The sequence below is a fragment of the Ischnura elegans genome (genome assembly GCF_921293095.1).
Source record: "Ischnura elegans chromosome 13 unlocalized genomic scaffold, ioIscEleg1.1 SUPER_13_unloc_1, whole genome shotgun sequence".
In the NCBI taxonomy this organism is placed as follows: domain Eukaryota; kingdom Metazoa; phylum Arthropoda; class Insecta; order Odonata; family Coenagrionidae; genus Ischnura; species Ischnura elegans.
The window spans coordinates 1,668,571-1,693,006 of NW_025791657.1; the positions used below are offsets into that span (position 1 = coordinate 1,668,571).

The 24,436-nt window shown below is 39.8% G+C and overlaps 3 protein-coding genes across 3 annotated transcripts in view; all 3 read right to left on the reverse strand.

The window, feature by feature from the left end:
- Positions 1 to 3,109, reverse strand: LOC124172432 (oocyte zinc finger protein XlCOF6-like). Its single transcript, XM_046551871.1, has one exon. It carries the CDS (start codon positions 2,959 to 2,961, stop codon positions 712 to 714), a length of 2,250 nt encoding a protein of 749 aa, XP_046407827.1. The 5' UTR covers positions 2,962 to 3,109; the 3' UTR covers positions 1 to 711.
- The window catches only part of LOC124172433 (oocyte zinc finger protein XlCOF6.1-like), a 33,390-nt gene extending 25,496 nt beyond the window's left edge, over positions 1 to 7,894 (reverse strand). The window contains exon 1 of the mRNA XM_046551872.1: positions 7,821 to 7,894. The gene's annotated coding sequence lies outside the window, so the exon portion shown is untranslated. The remainder of the gene's footprint in view (positions 1 to 7,820) is intronic.
- LOC124172479 overlaps positions 3,000 to 24,436 on the reverse strand; it is a 25,819-nt gene continuing 4,382 nt past the window's right edge. The window contains exons 3-9 of the mRNA XM_046551918.1: positions 14,663 to 14,830; positions 13,462 to 13,581; positions 12,809 to 12,928; positions 11,823 to 11,942; positions 11,178 to 11,297; positions 7,771 to 7,893; positions 3,000 to 3,116 (exon numbers count right to left, since the gene is read on the reverse strand). Of these exons, the coding sequence (XP_046407874.1) occupies positions 3,000 to 3,116; positions 7,771 to 7,893; positions 11,178 to 11,297; positions 11,823 to 11,942; positions 12,809 to 12,928; positions 13,462 to 13,581; positions 14,663 to 14,830 (888 nt within the window). The remainder of the gene's footprint in view (positions 3,117 to 7,770; positions 7,894 to 11,177; positions 11,298 to 11,822; positions 11,943 to 12,808; positions 12,929 to 13,461; positions 13,582 to 14,662; positions 14,831 to 24,436) is intronic.

The following is a 24,436-nucleotide window of genomic DNA, read 5'->3' on the forward strand; positions in this document are numbered from 1 at the left end:
TTTCCGCACAAATTTTTTTAAGGACGACCATTAAAAAATACAGATTCCTACAAAAAAGCAAGTAAATATAACTCTCCTCCCTTATCCAATTGGCACTTATACTAAAGAAAACAGATAATATGGATGGATGACTAATTCAGTTTCTTAATCCTTTACAACAAGTTACAATAGCCCTTATCTGTGCACTGCTATTTGTAGCCCATTGAAGCCCTTCCCCTCTGCTTCCATTGTGGATGATTGGGCGGTGGTGCGAAATTGTCAATTAGTTCTCTGGTCACAGTAAAAATTTGCTAAATAAAAGGATAAACATGTACACCCTCCGCAATTATTAACATCAATTCCTCCATGTTTAGAGATGTTTGCAAGCCCTTGATGGTACTCACCAATTTCCTCTGTAGAATACTTTGTACACATTTGTTGGTCAAGGCCCTTCCTAGCAGCGACGGACTTGATGCTGACTGGACGAAAAAATTCGCTCTCATTTGTGGGCGCGCATGTGACTGTCAAGGAAACAACGGACAGCAAAATAATAACAACAAATGTTACATTGATAAGTTTTATCTCCTGTACGTGCGGATGTATTACTAGGTCGCAATAATGAGTGAAAGACCTGTTGCAGATATAGGAGTCCTGCGGGTTTGTGTACAAATGCCTATACTAGGAGGCTCTTTGTCGAGAGAGACTTTTGGAATCTTCACACGAATTCTCTTTCTAATTCGTGACACTAGCGAGGTTTCTCTCACCCGAGTGTGTTTGCAAATGTGTCACCAAGTTGATCTTCTTCGAGAAAGACTTTTGACATTCGTTGCATGAATACGGTTTCTCCACAGTGTGGGTGCGCACGTGTTTGTTGAGACCACATTTATCAACGTAAGATCTATCGCAGATTCTGCATGAGAAAGGCCCCTCTCCCGAGTGTGTTCGCGTGTGCAAAACAAGGGCGTCCCTCCGAGCGAAAGATTTGCTGCAGACAGTGCACGAATAAGGTTTTTCCCCCGTGTGGGTACGCATATGCGAAACTAACCTCTGCTTCCTCGAGAAAGACATTTCGCATTCATTGCAGGAAAAAGGTCTCTCTTTTGTATGCGTTCGCACGTGTGAAACAAGGCCGTTCTTCTGAGCAAAAGCCTTGCCACACACGTTGCAAATGTGAGGCTTCTCCCCTGTGTGTGTTTGCATGTGATATTTGAGAGCCTGCTTCGTTTTGAAAGATTTTTCGCAGACTTTGAAAGAAAAGGGTCTATCGCCCGTGTGCGTACGCATGTGGGAAACAAGATGCTTCTTCCCAGCAAAGGAATTGCTGCACACGTTGCAAATATAAGGCTTCTCTTTTGTGTGTGTTTCCATGTGACATTTGAGATGACCCCTCTGCGTGTAAGACTTGAGGCAAATTTCACACGAAAAAGGTCTAACTCCTAAGTGTGTTCGCATGTTCCCGACCAAACCGCTTCTTCTAGAGAACGAATTCCCGCAAATTCCACATGAAAAAGGTTTCTTTTCCGTGTGTCTACGCATGTGGAAATCAAGGTCACTCCTCTGAGCGAAGGACTTGTTGCAGAATGTGCACGAATAATGCTTCTCCCCCATATGCGCATTCGCGTGCCTAACTAAATGCCGCTTGGACAGAAAAGACTTTCCGCATTCATTGCACAAATAAGGTCTCTCTCCGGAGTGTCTACGCATGTGGGAATCAAGTCCATCCCTCCAAGCGAAGGACTCTTTGCAGAGAGTGCACTGATAAGGTTTCTCTCCCGTGTGAGTTCGTTCATGTTTAACCAAGATGCCCTTTTGATAGAAAGATTTTCCACACTCATTGCAAGAATAAGGCCTCTCTCCCGAGTGTACGCGCATGTGGGAATTAAGGCTACTCCTGTGACCGAAGGTCTTGCTGCAGACAGTGCACGAAAAAGGCTTCTCTCCCGTGTGCGTTCGTACATGCTTCCCTAAGTTGCTCTTTGATGAAAAAGACTTTTCACATTGATTGCATGAGTAAGGCCTTTCGCCAGTGTGTGTTCGAATGTGTACGGAGAGGTCCCTTTTCCAAGCGAAGGACTTGCTGCAGAAAGTGCACGAATAAGGCTTCTCTCCCGCGTGCGTCCGTATATGCTTAACCAAGATACTCCTCGTTGAAAAAGACAATTCACACTGATTGCATGAGTGGGGCCTCTCTCCTGTATGTGTTCGGATGTGTTCAGTGAGCCCACTTTTCTGAGGGTAGGACTTTTCGCACGAGCTGCATGAATATGGTCCCCCTTTCTCTCTCACGTGATCGCCTAGCTTTCTCGTGCAAGACGACCTTGAGGATAAACTCTGTGAAGTTGATTCCTCATCTACAGAGAAACTTCCCGTCACTCGTCCTACATTTTTCGTATCTCCTTTTTCCCCAACGGTTTCCCTGATGGAAACCTCCCCTTTTTGCCTCGGCCCTAGTCTTTTTGTCTTCAGACCACCCAAAGCCATGGATGTGGCAGCCAAGCAAGAGCTGCTATTGTCGCTTGACAAAAGGGGTTTCAAAGACATGTCTCTGACAGAAGATTCTACTACGGCATCAAAATTACGAGAAACAACATGAATTTTCATGTGTTTGATTAGCTCATTTTTGTTGCTGAACCTATCTCTGCAGTCGAAGCAATCATATGAATTTTCGTTTGATCTGTTACTGTTACAAGGATTTGCGATCAAGCAATTTAGTATCTCTCCATTGTTTCCCATGATAGTCTCACTACCACTTTTCTCGCTTCGTCTGATTCTGATAAGCCTAAGGGAATCCATGGTATTTTGTGCATCACAACCATCTCTATCCCCAGAAACAGTCGTTGCCACTCCACCTTTGCTTCTTTTCAGTGATTCAATGTCTTTTGTATTACACTGTCTATCATCAGGAACTGAACAGCAAGTTATCTCATCAGTATCAAGAGCACCACATTTTTCCGAGTCATTACCCATCAGATTTCTTCCCATCCCTACGTGGGTAGCTAGAGTCTTGGAATCATTTTGTGTCACCAAAGCTGTGGGACCAATGCATTCATCAATTGAATGATTCCCTGCACTTCCTTCCGCTGGCAGATACGAAGTGGATGTTGCCTCAATAGCCTTATCTTCGGCAGCTGGGACATCTACAAAAGAATTTCAAATAACCACTATCACAGTAAAACAGGAAATCAAAAACTCCAACACCCTTCATTTACAAACAATTTAACGGATGAAAAAAGCCAGAAATGTGAATGGGAACATGCCAATTTAAAAGATTTTTAGCTATCTTAAAATGGACCAAAAGCATTGTCAATTTTACATTCGTTTGAGCAAGTTCCAAGTTCACATTTCCTGTGAACATTGAAATTTACTTTCGGATACTTGATTCTGAAACCAAGTGCTTCATTCTGGTGATTTTTTGATATTTTTTAACCCTTTCTTGCCGGAGACTACGAAAGCAAAACTTTACCACGCTATGAGTAGCATAAGAACATTTTAAAACTCTCTGAACGGAGCTCATTTTTGGGGGTGAGTTGCCCGGGTACACTCGTCCCTCGGATTTGGGACCCAACTCAATTGGGTGCCCGGCCATTATCCCTGCCTCTCACACGACCCTCGGACCCTTTCTTAGCGGGAGTCCGTGGTCAACTTATTATTTTACCGGTGTTTTTTAAATAATTAATGATTACGATTTCTGAGAATTAACACTTTCATAATAATAACTTACATATTTTTGAGCATTGTGAAATCTTAAACGGATTTCTAGCGTTGATAGTAACCTAATTAGGACTTTTTTATTTTTCAGAAGGTTAGATGTTAGAAGTTTTTTCGAAGGTTAGGTTAGATGCTAGATGCAAAATTTTGGAGCACTGTGAGAACACTGCTTGCTTGGGAGCCAAAGCTGAAGTGAGAGCAAAATTAGAGAGGGAATGCATTCTCGTATGGGCAGGCATAAGTACTAAGAAATGGGTTTTAGTGATAACGTTTTCATAGAAGTTAAGGATGCATTCAGCAATAAAGGAAAAAGGGTAGGGATAAAGGAATGCAAGCCTGAAAACACATGAAAGAACTAGCACATTAGCATATTGAGGATCGCTTTTCTTTGAATCGGAGAGGGTTGTCGAAAAATTCGGCGAAAATGTCATTAGCGCTCAACACCTGGACTGTATGAATGCACGTGCGATATCATTGTGAGAGTGGAAGGTTTGGTTTTCCGCGTAGTTAACCGGAGACATCGTCAGGCAGCTGAGCAAACATTCCACCCAAAATGAGTAGCTAACAATAGGGCATACAACGGAGGTACGAAGTTGGATGTACAAGTTACATTACTTTGGAATACCGGCGTATTAGTAATTACTCGGGGGAAAATGAATGGATCAGAAAATAAAGGGTATGTAATGTAGGAAGTTATTTGGATTGTAATATTCATGAGCGATAAAACAATAAAACAACAGCATCTCCCCATTACATATTTTCATTCTATAAGATGAAAGAACAAGGTATTAAAGCATTCAGATGAGAAGTTTGTTAAAAGTAACACTAAAATTTCGTTTTAAATTTGCCCACAAACAAAAAAATACGAAGAATTCATTACAATAAATTAAAAATTTGAGTTTGCAACAAATTATTCTTTGAAAAACCCATTGCCGTTTCAACCACTTTACCTCAAGTTCCTGCTGTGGGAAGGATCATAAAAGAGTGGGAGGGTCGGCCTTAAATGCCTAAGGGGAGGCAAAACGGTCTCCCTAAGCTGGGTCTCGGGCCGGTCCTGAATACCACCGACCATAGCTACCGCTGCGGTCGCTTCCCATCCCCGCGACAGCTATAGCCGACGTCAGGTGCTCTGCATATAAAATGCCCGTCGGCTTCACCCGACGTGCGGTGCGAAAGGGCTAAATAAACTCGTCTCATAGCTTGGATGAACCATGACAGCATTCTTATAAGAATTTTAAACTGTCAAAAAAGCCATAGAGAGAAAATTTCTGCAGCATTTGGTCCAAGTAGTTGGACACTCAAACATTGAAGAAAATTGTTTTTAAAGAGGACCATTATACAACATGCAGATGACTACAAAAAAGTAAGTAAATATAACTCTTCTCCCCTATCCAATTGGCACGTATATTGAAGAAAACAGAAAATATGGATGGATGACTAATTCAGGTTCTTAATCCTTCACAACCAGTTACAATAAGCCTTATCTGTGCACAGCTATTTGTAGCCCATGGAAGCACTTCCCCACTGCTTCCATTGTGGATTACGAGCCACTGCGAAATTGTCAATTAGTTCTCTGGTCACAGTAAAAATTTGCTAAATAAAAGGATAAGCATGTACATTAGGGCGGATCGGAAAAATCGATTTTTTTCAGATCCATCTGGCTCAATGAAAAAAAGTTGTGGGACCGATCAAAAATAAGGCCTGAAAAATTTGAGACCTCTAGTTGAACCCCTGACCCTCGCTCAAATGCAATATAGGGGGGGGAGGGTCGAAATTCGAAAAATATAGTATTTTATGGTAATTTCCTACAGATTTGCCGAGTTACTTCCCTTTTGGACAAAAATTTCATGCATTTTGACGTATCTGCCACCGTTTAGCCACAAAATGCCTAATTTGAGCCCGCGTCCGAGAAGAAAATATTCCAACGCCCACGCAGCGTCGCGGATACAAGAGCCACAGGCCGATCTTCTCCCCTCCCCGCTCGCTTCTACCCCTCCCACGCCTCCAATACAGCGAAATTCATCCCGCGTATGCTGTTAGGAGGTCGTTTATCTTTGATAATATAAATCGGAAGATGGTAGAAGGTAATAAAGTTAGCTTAGTGAGACGACTTGTCCCTTATTAGGCGCCTCCTCGGGGTTAAACAAATCGATGTTACCAACTTTTAGAGAAGTGATGAAATAGTTTTAGATCCGAGAACGCAGGAAAGGAGCCGACCGTCCATGAAAAGGCCTCTCGAGTGGCTATAAAGGTGTGCAAACTATGGTGGATGGATTTAGCGGTACAACAGTAAGTACTAAAACTTACGGAAATTGCGAATAAGCCAAAAGTAGGGTTTTTGCTCAAGTAAAAAACTTAAGCACTGTTGAAAGAACATTTGAAATCATGCGATATTTTTGCGTTTAAGTGGAAGATGGAGCAGAAGGCTCCCCCTAATGAAGAAGTATTTTGAGAGATAAGCGGACGAAACGAAAGATGATGGCTGCTGGATTGAGTCCTAAAGAAACTCCACCATGTGGGATGTGCCATAATGGGCACTTTCTCAATCCCTCCGAGATCTCAATCCCTCTGAGACTTGACCCCTCTGAGACTTCATTGTTGAAATCCATCCTTAATCCACTGAAAATCCATTCTTAATAATAAAACGTTATTGTACTTTTCCACACGGTTTAATTAATACGACCGGTTTCGATGCTACGACTTCAAAATCTACAGGAAAGAGACTACCACCGACCATGTCATCCCCTCCGACTCCCGCCACCACCCCTCTCATAAGCTAGCCGCCTTTCATGCCATGTTAAACAGAGCACTCAACATCCCCCTCTCTGCCGAGAACCTCGCCATGGAAATCAAAACCATCAAAAACATTGCAGTTAAAACAGATACGAAGAAAGTGCCATAGATAAATTGTTAAGGAAGAAATACTCCCTTCGGGCACAGAAAATGATATACCATTCATCCATTATTAATGAGCATAAGAAACGCTGGTGCAAACTGAGTTATTATGGAAATATTTCACAGGCAACCGCAAACCTTTTTCCCAGAGAAGACTTTAAAATAGCATATTATAACACATCTAATTTAAGGGCGTTATTATGCAATACAAAAGATAAAATTGACTTAAATGATAGAAGTGGCATTTAGAGACTCAAGTGCAGTGACTGTGAGACCTATTACATAGGCCAGACTGGACGTTCGTTCCGAGTAAGAGCAGAGGAACACGGAAGGCATTTGAGAAACGGGGAGTTAGAAAAATCGCATTTTGCGAAACATCTATGGGAGAGTGACCACAGGAGCAATTTTGTTCCGGAAATTATCCACCTTGAGGGAAAGGGAAGGATGGACTGCTTGGAGGAGTTGGAGATAAGGAAGCATATAAAAAAATGGAATTTTAGCAAATGAAAATATTTTTGTAAACTATTCCCCGCTCTTGGAGATTCCCCTGAAGCTGAGTCACGCTCCAACCCCGACGCAACCCTCCCCTACCAACGTAATAGCAACCAGATAAACAAGAACAAAATAACTGTTATTATAACGGTTTCTGTACCTGATGATGTCGCCTCTGCGACGAAACCGGTCGTATTAATTAAACCGTGTGGAAAAGTACAATAACGTTTTATTATTAAATTATCAAAGATAAACGAATACGCGGGATGAATTTCGCTGTATTGGAGGCGTGGGAGGGGTAGAAGCGAGCGGGGAGGGGAGGGGATCGGCCTGCGGCTCTTGTATCGGCGACGCTGCGTGGGCGTTGGAATATTTTCTTCTCTGACGCGGGCTCAAATTAGGCATTTTGTGGCTAAACGGTGGCAGATACGTCAAAATGCATGAAATGTTTGCCCAAAAGGGTAGTAACTCGGCAAAATCTATAGGAAATTACCATAAAATACTATATTTTTCGAATTTCGACGCTCCCCCCCCTATATTGCATTTGAGCGAGGGTCAGGGGTTCACCTAAAGGTCTCAAATTTTTCAGGCCTTATTTTTGATCGGTCCCACAACTTTTTTTCATTGGGCCAGATGGATTTGAAATAAATCGATTTTTCCGATCCGCCCTAATGTACATCCTCCATAATTATTTACATCAATTCCTGCATTTTGGGAGTAATGTGCAAGCCCTTGTGAGTACTCACCAAATGCCTCTCGACTGGACTCCTGCACCATAGTAAAACTTTCAATTGGCTCCCCATCCTCGTCTGAAATAAGCTGGAAGTAAGGATCAAAATAATAATCATGTACAAACAGCAGACTCAGAACTTTTTTGAAAATATTAACCAAAACTAATTTATACACCACATATTATCAAAATTTATTATTCCTCAGAAACATTTTCTTTACAATATAAAAATGTTCAATGCCATCAGAGCGTTTATTATTTTCCCATTTATCTTAACTTGGAAGCAGTCCTTGAATTATCTTATGTATGCATTGTAACATCATATTTATTAAATAGCTCTGCCATTGATGTATTTTCTTCCCTACACAACCATACATGAATTAATGTTTCCTTATATATGATTTTACACTTTCCCGGCGAACAACTTTAGAAAAATCTTCTCGGGATACAGTGTGGGTTAGAATATTTAAGAGCACCGATGTTTCGGGTACCGACTCACTACCCATTCTCACCATCAGCCGTGAGAATGGGTAGCGAGTCGGTACCCGAAACGTTGGCGCTCTTAAATACTCTAACCCGCGCAGTATCCCGAGACGATTTTTCTAATGTTTCCTTGGTAATGGCTTCAACACTTATTTCTTCTACTGTTTCCAACCACATTAAGAAAACCAGAGATCATTTGATATCCACTCGATATTCTAAAAATGCATAATGAGTTTACAAATATGAATACAGCATATACTAATTCAATTTTTAGTAGGAAGTTCAACAATACAGAAGTTTAACCTTTTCCCTACTAAAAATGTAAGTATACCTGTGGATATTTCTTGACCCGGGAGACGAAAGCCATATATTTTTACCAGAGATTTTCTCACACAAGTGAACAAAAGCCAAACATATACCTTTCCTAGCTCTCCCCCTTCTGTGATAGTTGCGGCTGTACGACATCTTTGTCTTGGGACCCAACACTGTACGGTTTAGGCTTTACCCTCGGAATTCAGGAGCAGATACCCTGACCCCTCGTCTTTTATTACCCCTCCATACGGTAAGCGACTGTGGTCATGCAACTGTTTATTCAGTCATGTTTCTAAATAAATACTTCTTCTTTTCTCAAGAAATATAAACTAAGAATTGAATTCTTTGTCTTTCGAGCAGTGTTTACAATTTTTAAATGACATTCTACAATAAATATTGACTTATATCTTGAGTTATGTGCAAACAAAAATATGGAAATTGCTACTGCATTAAATGCATTAATATTAACTATAGACCTTTGTTTAAAATTTCAAAATGCTTATAAAAAATGAGGAATTCAATTCAAAGTCTGCAATTTACGTGCAAGCAATAATTATCCATGTGCGAAATACATATAAGCCATCCATAATTTGACCACAAACCAATGCCGCAGTTAGAATCGTAAACCCGGAAAGGAGGGAGCACCACTACTCTCAGAGTCCGAGATAATGTGGAGGAGTCGAAAAAGGTTGGAGTTGAAAGCGTGTGTATATCCCCGAGACTCTTCATAATGAATGTGCTCCAAAAATGCTCAGTACCACGAGAAAGAAGAGTGTCTTGGAGCTTTGTGCAGCAGTCATGCTAAGACAAAAAAATCTGCCATCTCGAAAGGGTTAAGCAACTTATAATACTATCAACCCACTATCTAAGTACTGTCTATCTGCTACCCAAGTCGTATTCCTTTGCTAGAAATAGTAATGGCATAAATTTGAAACGAGGCAATATTTTCGGGAAGTAACACATCACTGCCAACAAAGTAAAGCTTTGAGAAAACAAAACAACATGGCATCCCTTTTAGTCCAAGGAAAACCTGGAGAAATACACACATATTCAAGAACAACACTCTTGATTGATAGACCAACAAGCCTCAGCAGCCACCAAAGTCACAGCCAAAGCATACGCAACCATAGGCTGGCCATTATTTTTTCCAAATTGAGATAAATTATGTTTTCCTAGGCTCAAAATAGTACAAATGAGGTTAAATACTCACATGCTAAAATTTAGTTACTCCTAATTAGGGGAACCCATACCTCAGGGGGCCTATGTACTGAGGACCTTCAACTGAGTTTTTTTGGAGCTGAAAAAGCACTATACTTACAAAAAATGGGCAAGTAAGTTGGAGTTCACATTTTATTCAGAGAATGGTCAAATTTGAACAAAGCTCTAACATTAATTTTGACACATTTAATGCAGCAAAAATTTCTATGTTGATGTTTATACTGGAATTGAGATGTAAGTAAATATTTATCATACAATGTTAGAACCCTGTAGAGCGGAACATGCATGGTCAGAACCTGGCCACGACATCTAATTTGAGGAGAAGAAACTTTTAGTTAAGGAGAGCCGATACTTCCCTAGATAAATCAGGGAAGCAATTGAAATTCAAAAAACACATTTGAATTTCAATAGAAAAGATGGATACTTCCTTCACAGCGCCTGGAAAAGAGTGATCAAAGAGAGAGCCGATCAGTGAGAAGTGCCCAGTCAGACGGCCAATCACAGTGCAGCTCCCATCCAGCCCACAGTATATAAGCGAGGCAGAAACCAACAGCCAACACCTTCGACCTGAAGACGCTGGCAGGATAGCCAGCAAAACTGTTGTCAACCAAACAGCTGACGCAGAAGAAAGAACCCTGAAGAAATGCACAGATCATTTATCATACAATTTCGTTTAAAAGTCGTAGATGCTGCTCCAAAGACAAAGAATTCTATTCTCTCCTAGATTTCTCAAGAAAGGAATAAGTATTTATTTTGCAAAATGACTGGATGTACAATTTTATGACTCCAGTCCCTTACCACGAAGAGGGGTGATAAAAGACGAGGGGTCCAAGAACCTGCTCCTGGAATTCCAGGGTATGGCCTACGTCCCACTTTGTTAGGTCCTGAAACTTAGATTTCACGAATCCACAACCACCAAAAAAGGGAGAGAGCATGGAAAAATTTATTTTCTGCATTCACTCTCCCGCAAATAAAAATCTCCGGCGTAAAGTTGCCACCATAGTCTCCCAGATCAAGACGTACTGCTGCCATTTTTGTCATCAATCGCAGGGAAAGAGTTGAGTACAGCCTTCCTAACAACTTTACCATATTGGACGAATTTGTAGTTTTTTTCATTAGCAAATTTTATAATTTTAAAAATTCAATTGAATACAGTAGATATCATTTAATGGGTCCACTGGTTACTTGGGGCAGCCGCTTAATTGGGGCAGATCTTGAAACACAGAACCCTATAGAGGAATATCCCTGAGTATTCTCTGCTTAATTGGGACAGCATGCTGCTTTATTGACAATGTTCAACAGAGGAATGAATTTAGGTCATAAAAAGCTGAGCAAAATAAAGGAATGAGTGTTCACTCACCAAATCATCGTTTGCCAAGGGGTCTACGGCAGCACAGGCAATTCCATCCAGAGCTGTTCCAAGCAGCACTTCATTATTTTCTTCTCTTAGGGGTTTGTTGTTCTCCTCTTTTAGATAAAACTAAAAGAAAAAGCTGGGTGTTACCTCGATTAAATCCAAGAATAATGATGAAAATAATACAGTATATTCCGTTTAATGGGTCTACCAGTTACTTGGGGCAGCCACTTAATTGGGGCAGATCTTGAAGAACAGAACCAATAGAGGAATATCCCAGAGTATTCTCCGCTTCATTAGGATAGCATCAGTGGCGGCGCGTGCATATACGCATGTTACCAAGTGCACACCCAAAGATGAATGAATTGTAAAAGAAAACTATTTCTTTGCACAGAGAAGGATAAAAATCCCGAGTGCATACGCAAGAAACATGATGCTCCAAACGCTACAGCTATTTCCTTTTCGAATTCACCGCTCTACAAATGTGCAATCCCGTGGCATCGCGCCGGGCGCATTTTTGGTCTACGCTTGAGGGTGCTCTGGTGGGACAAGGTAAGTGGGGGGTATGTACAGTTCAAATGGGTGATGGGAGCAGACACAAAACGATGCAGGTGAGACGACATTACCTACATAGTTTCAGAATTCACTCACCAAATCATCGTTTGCCAAGGGGTCTACGGCAGCACAGGCAATTCCATCTGAGAGTGTTCCATGCAGCACTTCGTTTTTTTCTTCTCTAAGGGGTTCTGTGTTCTCCTCTTTTACATAAAACTAGAAGAGAATGCTGGGTGTTACTCGATTAAATCCAAGAATAATGATAAAAATAATACATTAGATTCCATTTAATGGGTCCACCGGTTAATTGGGGTAGCTGCTTAATTAGGGCAGATCTTGAAGAACAGAACCCAATAGAGGAATATCCCAGAGTATTCTTTGCTTAGTTGGTACAGCATGCAACTTCATTGGGCCATGAGTCGGTGACATAGACTCTATACTCGCGACAAAATTAATTTTTTTCTTTCAAAATACTATTTCTTTATATTTTCCTACTTTGAGTTACTCTTGTTTTTCACAAATGGTCTTATTCTTGCCCTATTTTGAAAGCTCTTGTTGTTATATTATCCCCAAGAGGAAAGGACTTAGTAAAAGACATTCACTCAGCGTCGCCCGAGGCTGTGAAAAATATTTGTAACAAAAATGTTGTAAATCTTAAAAATGATAATACATATAAAAAATCACAGATTTAGTAATAAAATTAATATTTTAAGAAACTTATGTTGCATTTACAAACATTCTTTAGTCTTCTTTCTACAATTTAAATGTTTTTTATGCCCATAAAGAAGAGAGTTCACCTAATTGGGGCAGCCGCTTAATTGGGGCAAAGTGCACAAGTCCCGATATTCCCCAATTAACTGGAATCTACTGTACCTATTCTCTTTTACCTGAGTCTGCTAATACCAGCCAAATGCATCTATGCATGAGATTTTTGCGACTAACTTAAATGAAATGGACTTACTTTTTATCAAGTCAGGTAAAAGGTTGCTTGTTTCTAAGAAGTGAGACTGGGGACGTTCCACAAAGGAATGGATTTGTGTCACAACAAAAGTGAGGTAAACAAGGAAAGAGTGTTCACTCACCAAGTCATTAGTTCCCAAAGGGTCTATGGTATCACATGCAATTCCATCTGAAAGTGTTCCATGCATCACTTCATTATCCCCTTCTCCTAAGGGGTCTTTGCTCTCCTCTTTAACATGAAGCTAGAAGAGAATGGTGGGTGACACTCAATAAAAGCCAAATAATAATGATAAAAATAAAACCTCCGCTTTTACCTGAGACTACTCATACTGGCCAAATGCGTGTATGCACAATTTTTGTGACCAACTTAAATGAAATTGATCTGGTTTAATGCACCCTTTCTGTTAATGTTTATGAATTGCTCATTTTGGACAATTTGTTAATGAAAGACAAAGCCCTAAAATACTCGTTCACATATGGCCTAGTGAGGGAAACGTTTGTGTGTTTCCGATAGGTATTCCTTCAAACGTTCCACTAAGGAATGAATTTGTGTCATGGCAGAATTGTGCTAAACACTGCAAGAGCACACTCACTAAGTTCTCAGTTGCCTAGGGGTCTACAGCATCAGCAATCTCACCTGGAGCTGGAGTGTGTGACTTTTTGAAATTCCCTTCACTTAGATGGACTTTTTTCTCCACTTTTACTTAACAACAGAAGAGAATGCAGCATATCACTCAATAAAACTGTGCTAAGCAACATACGAGCATTCACTCACCAAGTCATTAGTTGCCAATGGGTCTACAGCCTCACATGCAATTCCATCTGAAAGTGTTCCATGCAGCACTTCATTATTCTCTTCTCTTAGGGGATCTTTGCTCTCCTCTTTTACCTGAAACTAGAAGAGGATGCTGGGTGACACTCTATAAAAGCCAAATAATAATAATAGCATACATGCACCATAGGATGACATTTCTTGGACTATTTCAAAGTCATACATATCAATTGAGTTGATATTGCACTGTGGTAGAGAATCCAAGTTATAATTAGCTTAGAGCTAATTACCTCAAGTTTATATAGGTAACTCTGTTCTTATTTGATTTTCCAATTCATATAATAAGGCAAGTTCCTTAACTGAGGTTAAGAGGGAAGGTTACTTAACACGTTGACCACCATGCCGGTCATAATGACCGGAGTCAAGTGGCTCCTGCCACGCCATGCCGGTCATACTGACCAGCCTCCGAGCGACTGTTTCAAGTGGATTTCTGACGCTGGAGTGACAAGAAACTCTTGCCAACGTATGGGCCGTGATGGTTGTAGTGTCAGAATAAATATATTTATTATAAAGTAAAGTACAAAATCACATTTAATGTTTTATGATCCGGGAATAGTTAACGGAATGAAAAACACTAATGGCGTCAGAGGACGTATCTACTAAAAACATCATGGCGGTCAACGTATTAAACAAATAGGGAACAATCTTGATAGCAATCCATGTTACAGCAAAGACTACTGGCTTGTAAGTAGAATTGAGAGAGCTCACCATTGGCCTATTACATAGGATGTGTGGCATTTAATTTATAACATTAGCAGTGTTGTACAACTGAGATTGAATTATGAGTACATGGATAAAGGTGATTAGATTTTTTGCCTTCTGTCATTCAAGTGAGGTCGTAATATTAAAGATGACTCAACACAGAAATGCATATACTTATGCCAGTCAAACCCATTTTTGTCATACAAAGAAGATATTACGACAACAAAAATTATAGAATGAATCTTTCAACACAGGTTTTACCCTGGATCAGTGGTGGATCTATGTAAGGGGGAGGGTTGGGCTATCCTTAGGTACCTAATTTACACTTCATAGAATGGTAATTTTTTCAAACCCCCACTAATGTTGGTATTTTAACCCCACTTAGCCTCCACGTTGACGCTAACCTGGATCTGCCACAGCCCTGGATGATGATAAAATTTACCGACATATTGGCAGTGGGAAGATGAAAGTCTGGCACCGGAATGAATGTTTCAGTTGGTTGGACTGAGCATGCCATCTGTGAAGAGCCTGCAATCGCATCTCGAATGCAGTCCTTCGCTTCAGCAGAAGACCCCAAATTTTTATCAGCTCCCTTCACTTGTTCAATACTCTGCTGAGAGAATTACACTTATAAACAACTCACCTCCTTCAAAATCAACAAATCAGAAATGCTTTTTATCTTGATAAAACAGGATTTTTGAAATCTCATCAATGCCATTACATAAAAATTGAAAGGTGCCTGTAAAAAAATCACTCATAAGTAGAGGTACGTGAAAATCCCACTTTCACTTTTATTTCATCGCACTTTCAATAACAGTTTATCGCATTTTTTAGTGTCTATTTTTTATTTTTGTAATGAGATAGATGACAATAAAGTGTAGGGAAACAGTTATATGACAAAATATAGAATATTTTTAATAATTATGTTGTAGAACAATTATAAATTAAGGAATAAGACACATAGTGGCGGAGGTGTAGCTTGCCCGCACCCACTTGCAGTTTGCTGCCATGTTGAGTTCCAGCCAATTAGCAGCTGGCCAGACGCTCACATGCTTTAAGTGGTGTTTATCAGCGGGGCATTTAAACTGCGCTCGGCACAAACTGTACGAATTCTGCCATCAAAAAGGCAAATTTGAGTAAAAATATCACAGATGTCAAGTCATCGCATCTATATCACATTTGCTATTTTCACGCATCTCTAGTCATAAACTACATGGTCGTTAGAAACAAAATTGGGCAAGAAGATTCTTGGTAGACTCATTTCATATTATGGCTCTATTACATCATCCTTGGGGCCATGAGAAGGCCTTCAAATCGTCCCATTCACAGCAAATTCACGTTACTCCTGGAATATCAAGGTCATGCCAAGTATCTTACTTCCCCTATTTTCAAGATCATATAGATCCCACGAGTAGCTAGGGAATTAAAGGTCCACCCATATAGAGCCCCGCTTGTATGAGTAAGGCTAAATGAAACCGGAGGTCACCTGGTTTCCGGAGTCACCCCTGCCAGAGACTTCTAACCCTCCGCCCCACCTCACGTGGTCACCTAGGCGCAGAGGTCCACTGTAGTGAAGGGAGCAGTTTATCGACCAGCCAGGTCTAGATCCGTCATGTTCTGCGAAAACCAGGGGCACCTCGTGGAGGATGTGGCTCTACACCACGCATTACGGTCTTGGCAGGCAGCAAGCCCTAAGGCCCGCTAGCCTGCCCTAGGATCACTTATCCTTCGTCCCCAGTTTTTATTGCTATGACGCGTTTCGATGCTGAGGCATCATTTTCAAGTTACCAGGGTTGTTTATTTTTCATTTCAACATGGATTTTCACAAAATCAAAGCTGAATTGATTGATTTCAAAGGCAGTGCTGTTGTCATATTCCACATGGCGACTTGGGGATTTGGAAATGGTGTTGTTGGAGACCTAACTTTTCAATACACCCTCGTAGCTCTTAGTTTTATATACCGTATTTCTCCGAATAGTCCCCCCCCCTCATTTTGAGGCTTCAGTTTCGGGAAAAGTTAAAAAAATGTGTTTGAAAATAGTCCCCCCCCTTTACTTTTACCACAGGCGTTTTTGGATAAAAAAGGGGGGACTATATTCAGACTAATACAGTAGGGTGGGCCGAAAAAAGGTTTTTTTTTCCTGATCAATTGGCCTCTAAGATTCCATCATGAATTTTCAATCGAAAGAAATGATCATTATCGATGAACTACAAGCAATTGTGTGCCATAGAACTGCTGTTAACACTGGAAGCCATGCCGGAGTAATCAGGAGAATGGAAATGGCCCTAAGATGACCTTTGCATTGGTTTGATTGCCTGCTTCATTGCAATGAACTTCCGTTCAGCACCGTAAAAAGAACTGATCACCCTGGCAAAATTTGTTATCGAAGTTTACGCTCCAATGCGGTTTTCAATAAAATTGAGACAATATTGCACGGAAGGCCCAAAGCATATTATGAACATAAGCGACATTGAGACTCTACTCTTTAATTCAGGAAAATGTTATTCTGCTCACCCAGAGAATATTCTTCTTAATATGTTAGCCGATAAGCGCAGACAAATTCGTGCAATGGCCATCACAAATACATCGAAATCGAGAGAAACTCAGCTCAACTCAGGGAGGAATTGAGGAGATTCAAATTTTCCAAAGCTAAACTTCGATGCTCCAAATTATATCGAATTGGTGGACTGGGAAGCAATTGGTGTTAATCAACCACCAATAGTAGCTGGGATGACAAACAAAGACTTGAAAGACCTTGTTACGGAAAGATCTGTATTAGAAGTATCTTTTCCCTGCCAAACACAGGCAGTTGAAAGAATGGTACAAATGGTAATGTTGCCATCAAAATCTGTGTGCCGTGCAGAATGCAGTCATGGATGGGAATTATCGTGCATAAGAGACAGAGAAATTCAGCCGAAATTCGAAAAAAAATCACAACATAATTTTGTCACAGTAATTGATGTGCCAACACAATCGTTTCCTATGGAAGATTGGCTGGGGTGGGGACACGGTTGGAACTGGATGGTAGCCTCTTCCTCGTGCTAAGTTCTGGGTAGTTTCTCCATGAAACTAACAGAGAGCTACTTAGTGAAATGCTTGGCACTCAGGTTCTGCTCTTTCTCAGCGTTGGCTGAATTTCTTGTTGAAAATAGCTCCACAGGTACGTTATTCGTCACTATGATTGATGTTAATTTAAAATTATTGACCTTATTATTACTTTTTGTGGGATTATATAATAGCATATGGTGGCTTATTTGCTAGAGAATTAAATCCAATGGAATTAAATATTATTTTACCTGCAATTTACCCCCCAAAATGGAATTTTAGAAATGTAGGGAAAAATAGTTGTGTTCTGCGGGTGGTCTATACTCTATTTTTGCTGTTAATTCATAGGCATTGTTTGAACCATAGATTTTGTCAAAAAAGCATCAAATTTCATTTTCATGAACTATAAACATGTATAACTCTTTGATATTATCGATTATCCAATATTGTCATAAAATTCGTCTTCATAGCCGTTTGATTCTAAAATCAGCCAGATTTTTCGCAAAATTTTTAACTTTAGAGCTCGGGCAGCAGTGGTTAATATCATCCAATTTGAAAAAAATTTTGTGCATGAGATCCTTATATTATTTCGCAACTTTCCCGCACAGGGCAAATTTGATCAGGAAAAAAAACATTTTTCGGCCCACCCTAATATACAGTAAATAGGCTTTGCATACTTAGCAGTAGGCATGAGAATGCATGTATCAATCGTTACCACTCGGCATGCACTGCAAAGTGCCTTAAATTGCATCTTGAATGTAGATGCAATTAGAGGCACTTCACGGCCCACGTTCAGTCCTTTGTCTCAGCAGGAGACCCAAGCCTGTCATCAGCTGCCTTCTATCCTCCCATACTTTACAGAGAAAAAGTAACAGTGATCCACATCACCTCCATCAAAATCACCACACCAGTGAAAGTTCCAACCATTGAAGAAACTGGATTTTTACAACCTCATCCACACTTTTACATGCATAAATATTGAGAGTTGGACATGAGTTACTCGATCACACAAAATCTATTGGACCAACTTAAACAAAATTTGGCAGGAAGTTACTTGGTGTCTGTGGTTCACGTTACGGCTACATGAACGTCACCCTGGAGCCCTTTTAGGCCTTCAAGTGGGCTCTTTCATGGCATATTCAACAGCAATTATAAAAAATATGAAGGTCATGCAGAGGTTTCACAATTTCCCTTTTAAATTTCCTTATCGAGGGTTATAATTTTCACAGTTAAACGAATGAAAAGAAAATTCACATTTTTCTTACACAGTAACATTTCTCTACGTAGTTGTATTTCTTACCTCAAAACCACTTAATTCTCTTTTTTCAACAATGGTGTCTTTGATTAGGATCATTGATTTTATTCAACCCTTGAAGTGCCGGGGTGCGCTATTGCGCTCCTCCTATATCTTGCTAAAAGAGCCACGAGCGCCATTGAATTTTTCTTCGATTTTTTTTAATTATAAAAATTAACTCATATTACCAAAAAATCATCAAATGCTCCATTATAAAGGTGAAACCACATATAATAAATATTTCCTAGATTTTTTTATTATATACCTCCAGTTGTTTTTGAGGTCTCATTTTTTTCCTAACCAACTGCAAAATCAGCAACAATGCCTTGGCACATTTACACCTCATTCGCATTACGATAGTTTCAGCCATCATCGAAACTATCGTGCATTCACACAACGATGGTTAAAACCTGTGCTGCCCTCTAAAGCTGACATCTAAAGTGAACGGGAAATTGACGGTTAGCAAAGCTGTTGAGGTATGCATGAACAAGATGTGTATTTACTGAATAATTTTTCTTCCACCCATATTCTTCCTTCCTAGGACAAATCCATGAAAAAAATAGAGCTACACGAGCTTTTTGTCTTTCTCTTGTCTCTTCCGGTATTCCAGGGCCTAACCATTGTAAAATGGCAATGTTCGGAACTATGTGAACTATTGTCGGGACATGCATTCACACGGCTAGTTCAGTCAACTATCATCGGGACGATGGCTCAAACGATCATAATGTGAACGAGGCATCAGTGTAGTACCCAGGAGATAGGTTGGCACTTAAAGGATCAATCAACGCTCCCACTTGCGTGTGGCCCGAGATTGTTCATAGGCTGTTGGTACTCTGTTCAGTAAATATCCAACAGGCTTTAAAGAGACAGCGACCAGGCAACAACTGTCTTTAACACTTTGAGTGCAGGCTGCTAATTTTAAAGCCCTACTGAAAAATCCAGCCTTTTTTACTAACTTCATACGTTTTTAAAACATAAGCATCAAAAAAATATTTATATCGATGTGCATTTCAGTAAAATGAGACTTTTCTTTTCTTTATGAATGAGTTGAATAACATTTATTGCTAATTTTTAAAAAGATAATTTAACAATGAAAACCTGCTGTTTTTGAAAAATAAAAAAAGTTGCAACATATGATGTACCGCCATAACATGCATAACAATTTTTTTATTACACTCAATTTGAACTATTTAAAGCATAAAAAAGCATTATTCCAAGCAAATCATTATAAATCCTAGATGACAAAAAGGGTCACTGCATCCTCAAGAAACGGTTCTTTCCGCAAAAGAATTTTCACACCAAGTGGCCTAAGTTAAGGATGCCGGTAGCTGCAGAGGACTTTTCGTCCTCAAGGCATTAGAAGAACTCTTTTTCCATCAAGGATTTCATTTTTGAAATAACAGAACCACTAAGCAGTATAGTGGAAAAGTACCACATGCGAAATATTATGGCTTCACGCGTACAAAGACAAATATATAGGAAGACGTAATATTACGTCCATGGCAATCTTCAGAAAGATTAACAGGACAAAATATTACGTCCATGGCACGCTAAGTGTTGACAGTTTGTACTCTGTTTGAAGCTTGTTCCTTAACAGGCAGGCAACAGGAATTTCGGGAACAATATGGCACAGACTCTTAAAAGGCAGGGACTGGTTTGGTTTTATGTTTCACCACACAGGGAACGAACAGAAAACATTGAACAGCCTCTCAACTAAGGGACTGGTTTGCCGTCTACATCTCCCAACCAGAGGTGGATTTAGGGGGGTAACACGGTAAGTCATGACCCTGCCTCAAAATTTTTAATTTTTTATTAGTTGAATCGTTTTTTTTGCAATTCGTTTTTATACACTGTAAATTTAAACTTCTTAAATATTTCAACTTCATCGGTTGTTAAAAACAAAAATGAATGCTAAAAAAATGGGCTGCTCTCATCTGGGAATGAACAAACAATAGTGAACAGGCTCTCAACAGGCAGGGGAAGGTTGGTTGTGCACTTCACCAAACAAGGAAGGAACAGACAACAGGCAATCAACTGACAGGGTCCAGTTGGTGGTATGTTTCACTGCACAGGGAACAAACAGACAACAGTTAACGCACTATACACCCAAGGGTAATCAATAGGTATTGATTTCTGCAAAAATAATGCCTGTTTGCTATCTAGTTTTAAGTCTGTTGGAGATTTAACGAACAGAGTATGGACAGCCTACAAACAATATCAATTTCAATGCGTACTTGGAAGTTTAATTGTGTTACACCTTCGGCATGTCAACATAAATGAACTGTTTTTAGATTTAAAAATGGACTGTATTTAGTTGTTTAATTTCGTCGTTACAAAGTGTTTTTGAAACTTTCGTATGCTGTGGAACAAGCACCTTCCACCGACCGTCGCTCTCTTGTGACTGACTGCGCAGTCGTTCCTTTCATAACACCGTCTCCTCTCCCTTCCCCTTCAGAGGCACTCCTTACAATACAATCCCCTGCCCGGGCACCCCAAACGGGGTCCATCCCCTTGTGGGGCACCACTCAGTCACTCACGTCCATTTCCATCCATTTAATTGCCGTAACAAATTGAATCTACACAAAATATTATGTGCTTAAACAGAAATTATACCTGATTGAATTCGGGTCATTCCATTTCAAATCAACCAGGCCATGACACCCACCGTCTCGGATTATCATGAAACTTGCCATGGTATTACATTCTCGTAACATTAAGGCCGTTTTACACGGTACACAGAATTGCGCAGGTTAAAGCTGCATTAATTTCTAAAATGGCGTGGAATTGAATGAATGCATGAACGAAATTAGAACAGGGGCTAATTTGCCATCTCGCATCCACGCATTCTGGCATGTGTTCTAGTAATTCACCGCTTTACACGACGTAATTTTGATTGCGCCTTCACACGTACGTCAGATTGTGCAGTTCCGTATACTGTGTAAAACGGCCTTTAGAAATTTTGTGCACTTTTAGCCTCCAATTGTCAATTGCTAATTAAATATGAGCAAATGACATTTGAGCGTCACCCCTAAAGTGCCGCAACGTGCTACACATTGTGATTTTTTTATTTTCATCCATAACTCCATTCCTGTGAGATGAAGATTTTTTTCTAAAGCTAAGAGTACATAATATTCTCACGGTTATCATCAAATATTCACTGTATGAAGTAATTCAGCTGCAAAATAATAAAGTTTTAAAAAATCTTGCTAGTACCATTTTTCACTGTCAGCATCCCCACGAAATGCCCATGCAAATACAGACTGATGGTTCAGTTTAAAGTAATCATTAATGTATGAGCAAAGATCTTGATGAAAAAAAATCGTTAGTCCGACGTTCCTTTTAGTAAAAAAAATACTCATTTATGGTCACGGGAAAAAATGGCTCTTTTTCAAGGCACATAGAAATTACACAATTTAGAAGATAAATAAGCTTATACTCATGAATACACGATATTGGAGCATACATTATCTCACTATAGCATATGCTACTGGCTCTTAGAGTAGGAAATACATAAGAAATCATGTGAATGTACTCCCCCACGTACTGCCAATTTCTTGCCTTCAGGATTATTCCTACTAAGCTATCTCTTCCATGGGTAATGGGTAAATGAAAAGTATGGTATAAAATGTGAAGGCAGAAGAGAGCCATCAGAAAGCTTTCTCCAATTTCAGTCTAAGTGAAGGTAATTAATTTCTCAGTCATATGGTACTGCCTTAGCGATATCCTGGTTGAATTTCAAACTAAGCAACTCATGCTTGTGTGACTGATAGCCAGGCTTACATTTTAACATCTCATTTGTATTGAGGTCTGTCTTGCCATGTCAGAGATAGCATTGTGCAGTGTTGGTAAAGAACTCAGTTCTGAATTTCACAAAAAGAGCTACACAAGCACAGCCCAAACTTTTTATATCAAAAAACTTCCAGAAGTGGACAGAGATTTAATTGCCCTACTGTGCAATATTCCTATTTCATCATTGTTGACTGTGTGCTCTCATCATCTTCATTGCTTCTTAAAGAAATACGAGTGTTTTCAGCTTAAATTCTGTACCCCTTAGCCATACAAAAAGGTCCTGCGAGGAAATTTCTGAGGACCATACCTCTAGAAAAGTGTAAGTCTGTGAGAGCAGTGGGCTTCCTGGTGAAGCCTGGAGAAAAAAATTGCTGTAGGTGTGACAGGAGGATTTCCAAAATTTGTAAAAGTGAAGTTGTTCCCAATGGCTTTGACGAAAGAGATAAAGAACTTACACCAGTAAAGTCTTTGGGGGAAAGTGATAGAAAATAAGATGAAGAAAACTACAGCTTGGAGGCTTTAGACTGCTTATCTTTGAAATTACATTCTTTGTCACATCATGGTTAAGGTCATCAGATATGAAACAATGAGATGAGGTGGTGAGAGTACCATCTTTCTTCAGGTAAATCAAGCAAGGGTGTATGGTGCATGATAGATTTATCCAGTGATAACTTTGAACTTCATCCTGAATTAAAAATGAAAAGTTCTCACTAAAATCCAGTACGATAACTGCCTTTTCATAACTGAGGGTTTCTTCGCTTATTTTGAAAAACAAGGATTGTACTTTAGCGACATAATAATATGGTATCAGTCTATTCATTTTGAGGCATAGAATGTCCAAGAGTTCATCAATGGATGATGTAAACAATGGAAGTTCTGTTCTATCAGTGGAAACACACTGCCTATATTTCACTGTATCAGAAGGGTCATATTTTAAAAAAATAGAAATGATGATATCCTTTAGCCTGGAAGGATCTAGACAGTAATAACATTTTCTGAGCATGCAATCTGCATTGTTTTTGCCACAGATGATGATATCCATCAACTCCTAACATATATGTTTCCTTCAATTGCAAGGCACTAACACAAGTTTCATATTTTGATGTATGACACAAACACAAAGTGAATGAGTCCCAGAAGCACCAGCCATCACAAAGTACTTTCCTGAAGTGAACAAAATTTGGAGAACTCAATTTTTTCTTGTGGATACTGCTCTTTGAAGAGCACATAAAGTTCCTTGAGGTTATATAAAATCAACCTCTTACGCATATACCCATTCTTAGCCACACTGACTTTATCTTTGGCTCCAGGAATCTGTCTAGAATTCTTGTCAAGCTCGTAAAAAATTTTCTCCAGCTCCACTATGAAGTTTGGAAGTGGTTTCCCAGCACATGGTCATGGCATAGCAGGTATTCCCTTCTCATCAAGTAACTTTTTTGCCTGTCTCTCAGTGTAGTCTGAAACATGAAATTCACTCATAATTCTTTTCCTAGACCAAAATAAAGGGGCCAGGGTCAACATTTCAATTTTACCCCACCAGCTAACTGTTGGCAATTTATTCTTAATTTTAGTCAGCAGGTCATCCAATTTGGCTTTCTTTAGCTAGATGAGTTGACTGTCACTCACATCTTCATCACTACTTAGATTTTCTAGGGATGCATTCACTAATTTCAATGCACCAGACACTTCAGAAACAAGGTGATGCTTACCCTGTGTTATCTTTCCTTTTCCATATGAGTGTCTACTATGATAAGAAAAAGCATGTAATTTCAAAGATGAGCAGTCTAAAGCCTCCAAGCTGCAGTTTTTTTCATCTTATTTTCTATCACTTTCCCCCAAAGACTTTACTGGTGTACGTTCTTTATCCCTTTTGTCAAAGCCATTGGGAACAACTTCACTTTTACAAATTTTGGAAATCCTCTTGTCACACCTACAGCAAATTTTTTTCTCCAGGCTTCACCAGGAAGCCCACTGCTCTCACAGACTCTCTAGAGGTATGGTCCTCAGAGCTCTAGAGGTATGGTCCTCAGAATTTTTTTTTTTTTTGCCCCAAAATATTCTAACAAATACATACCTACATTAACAGT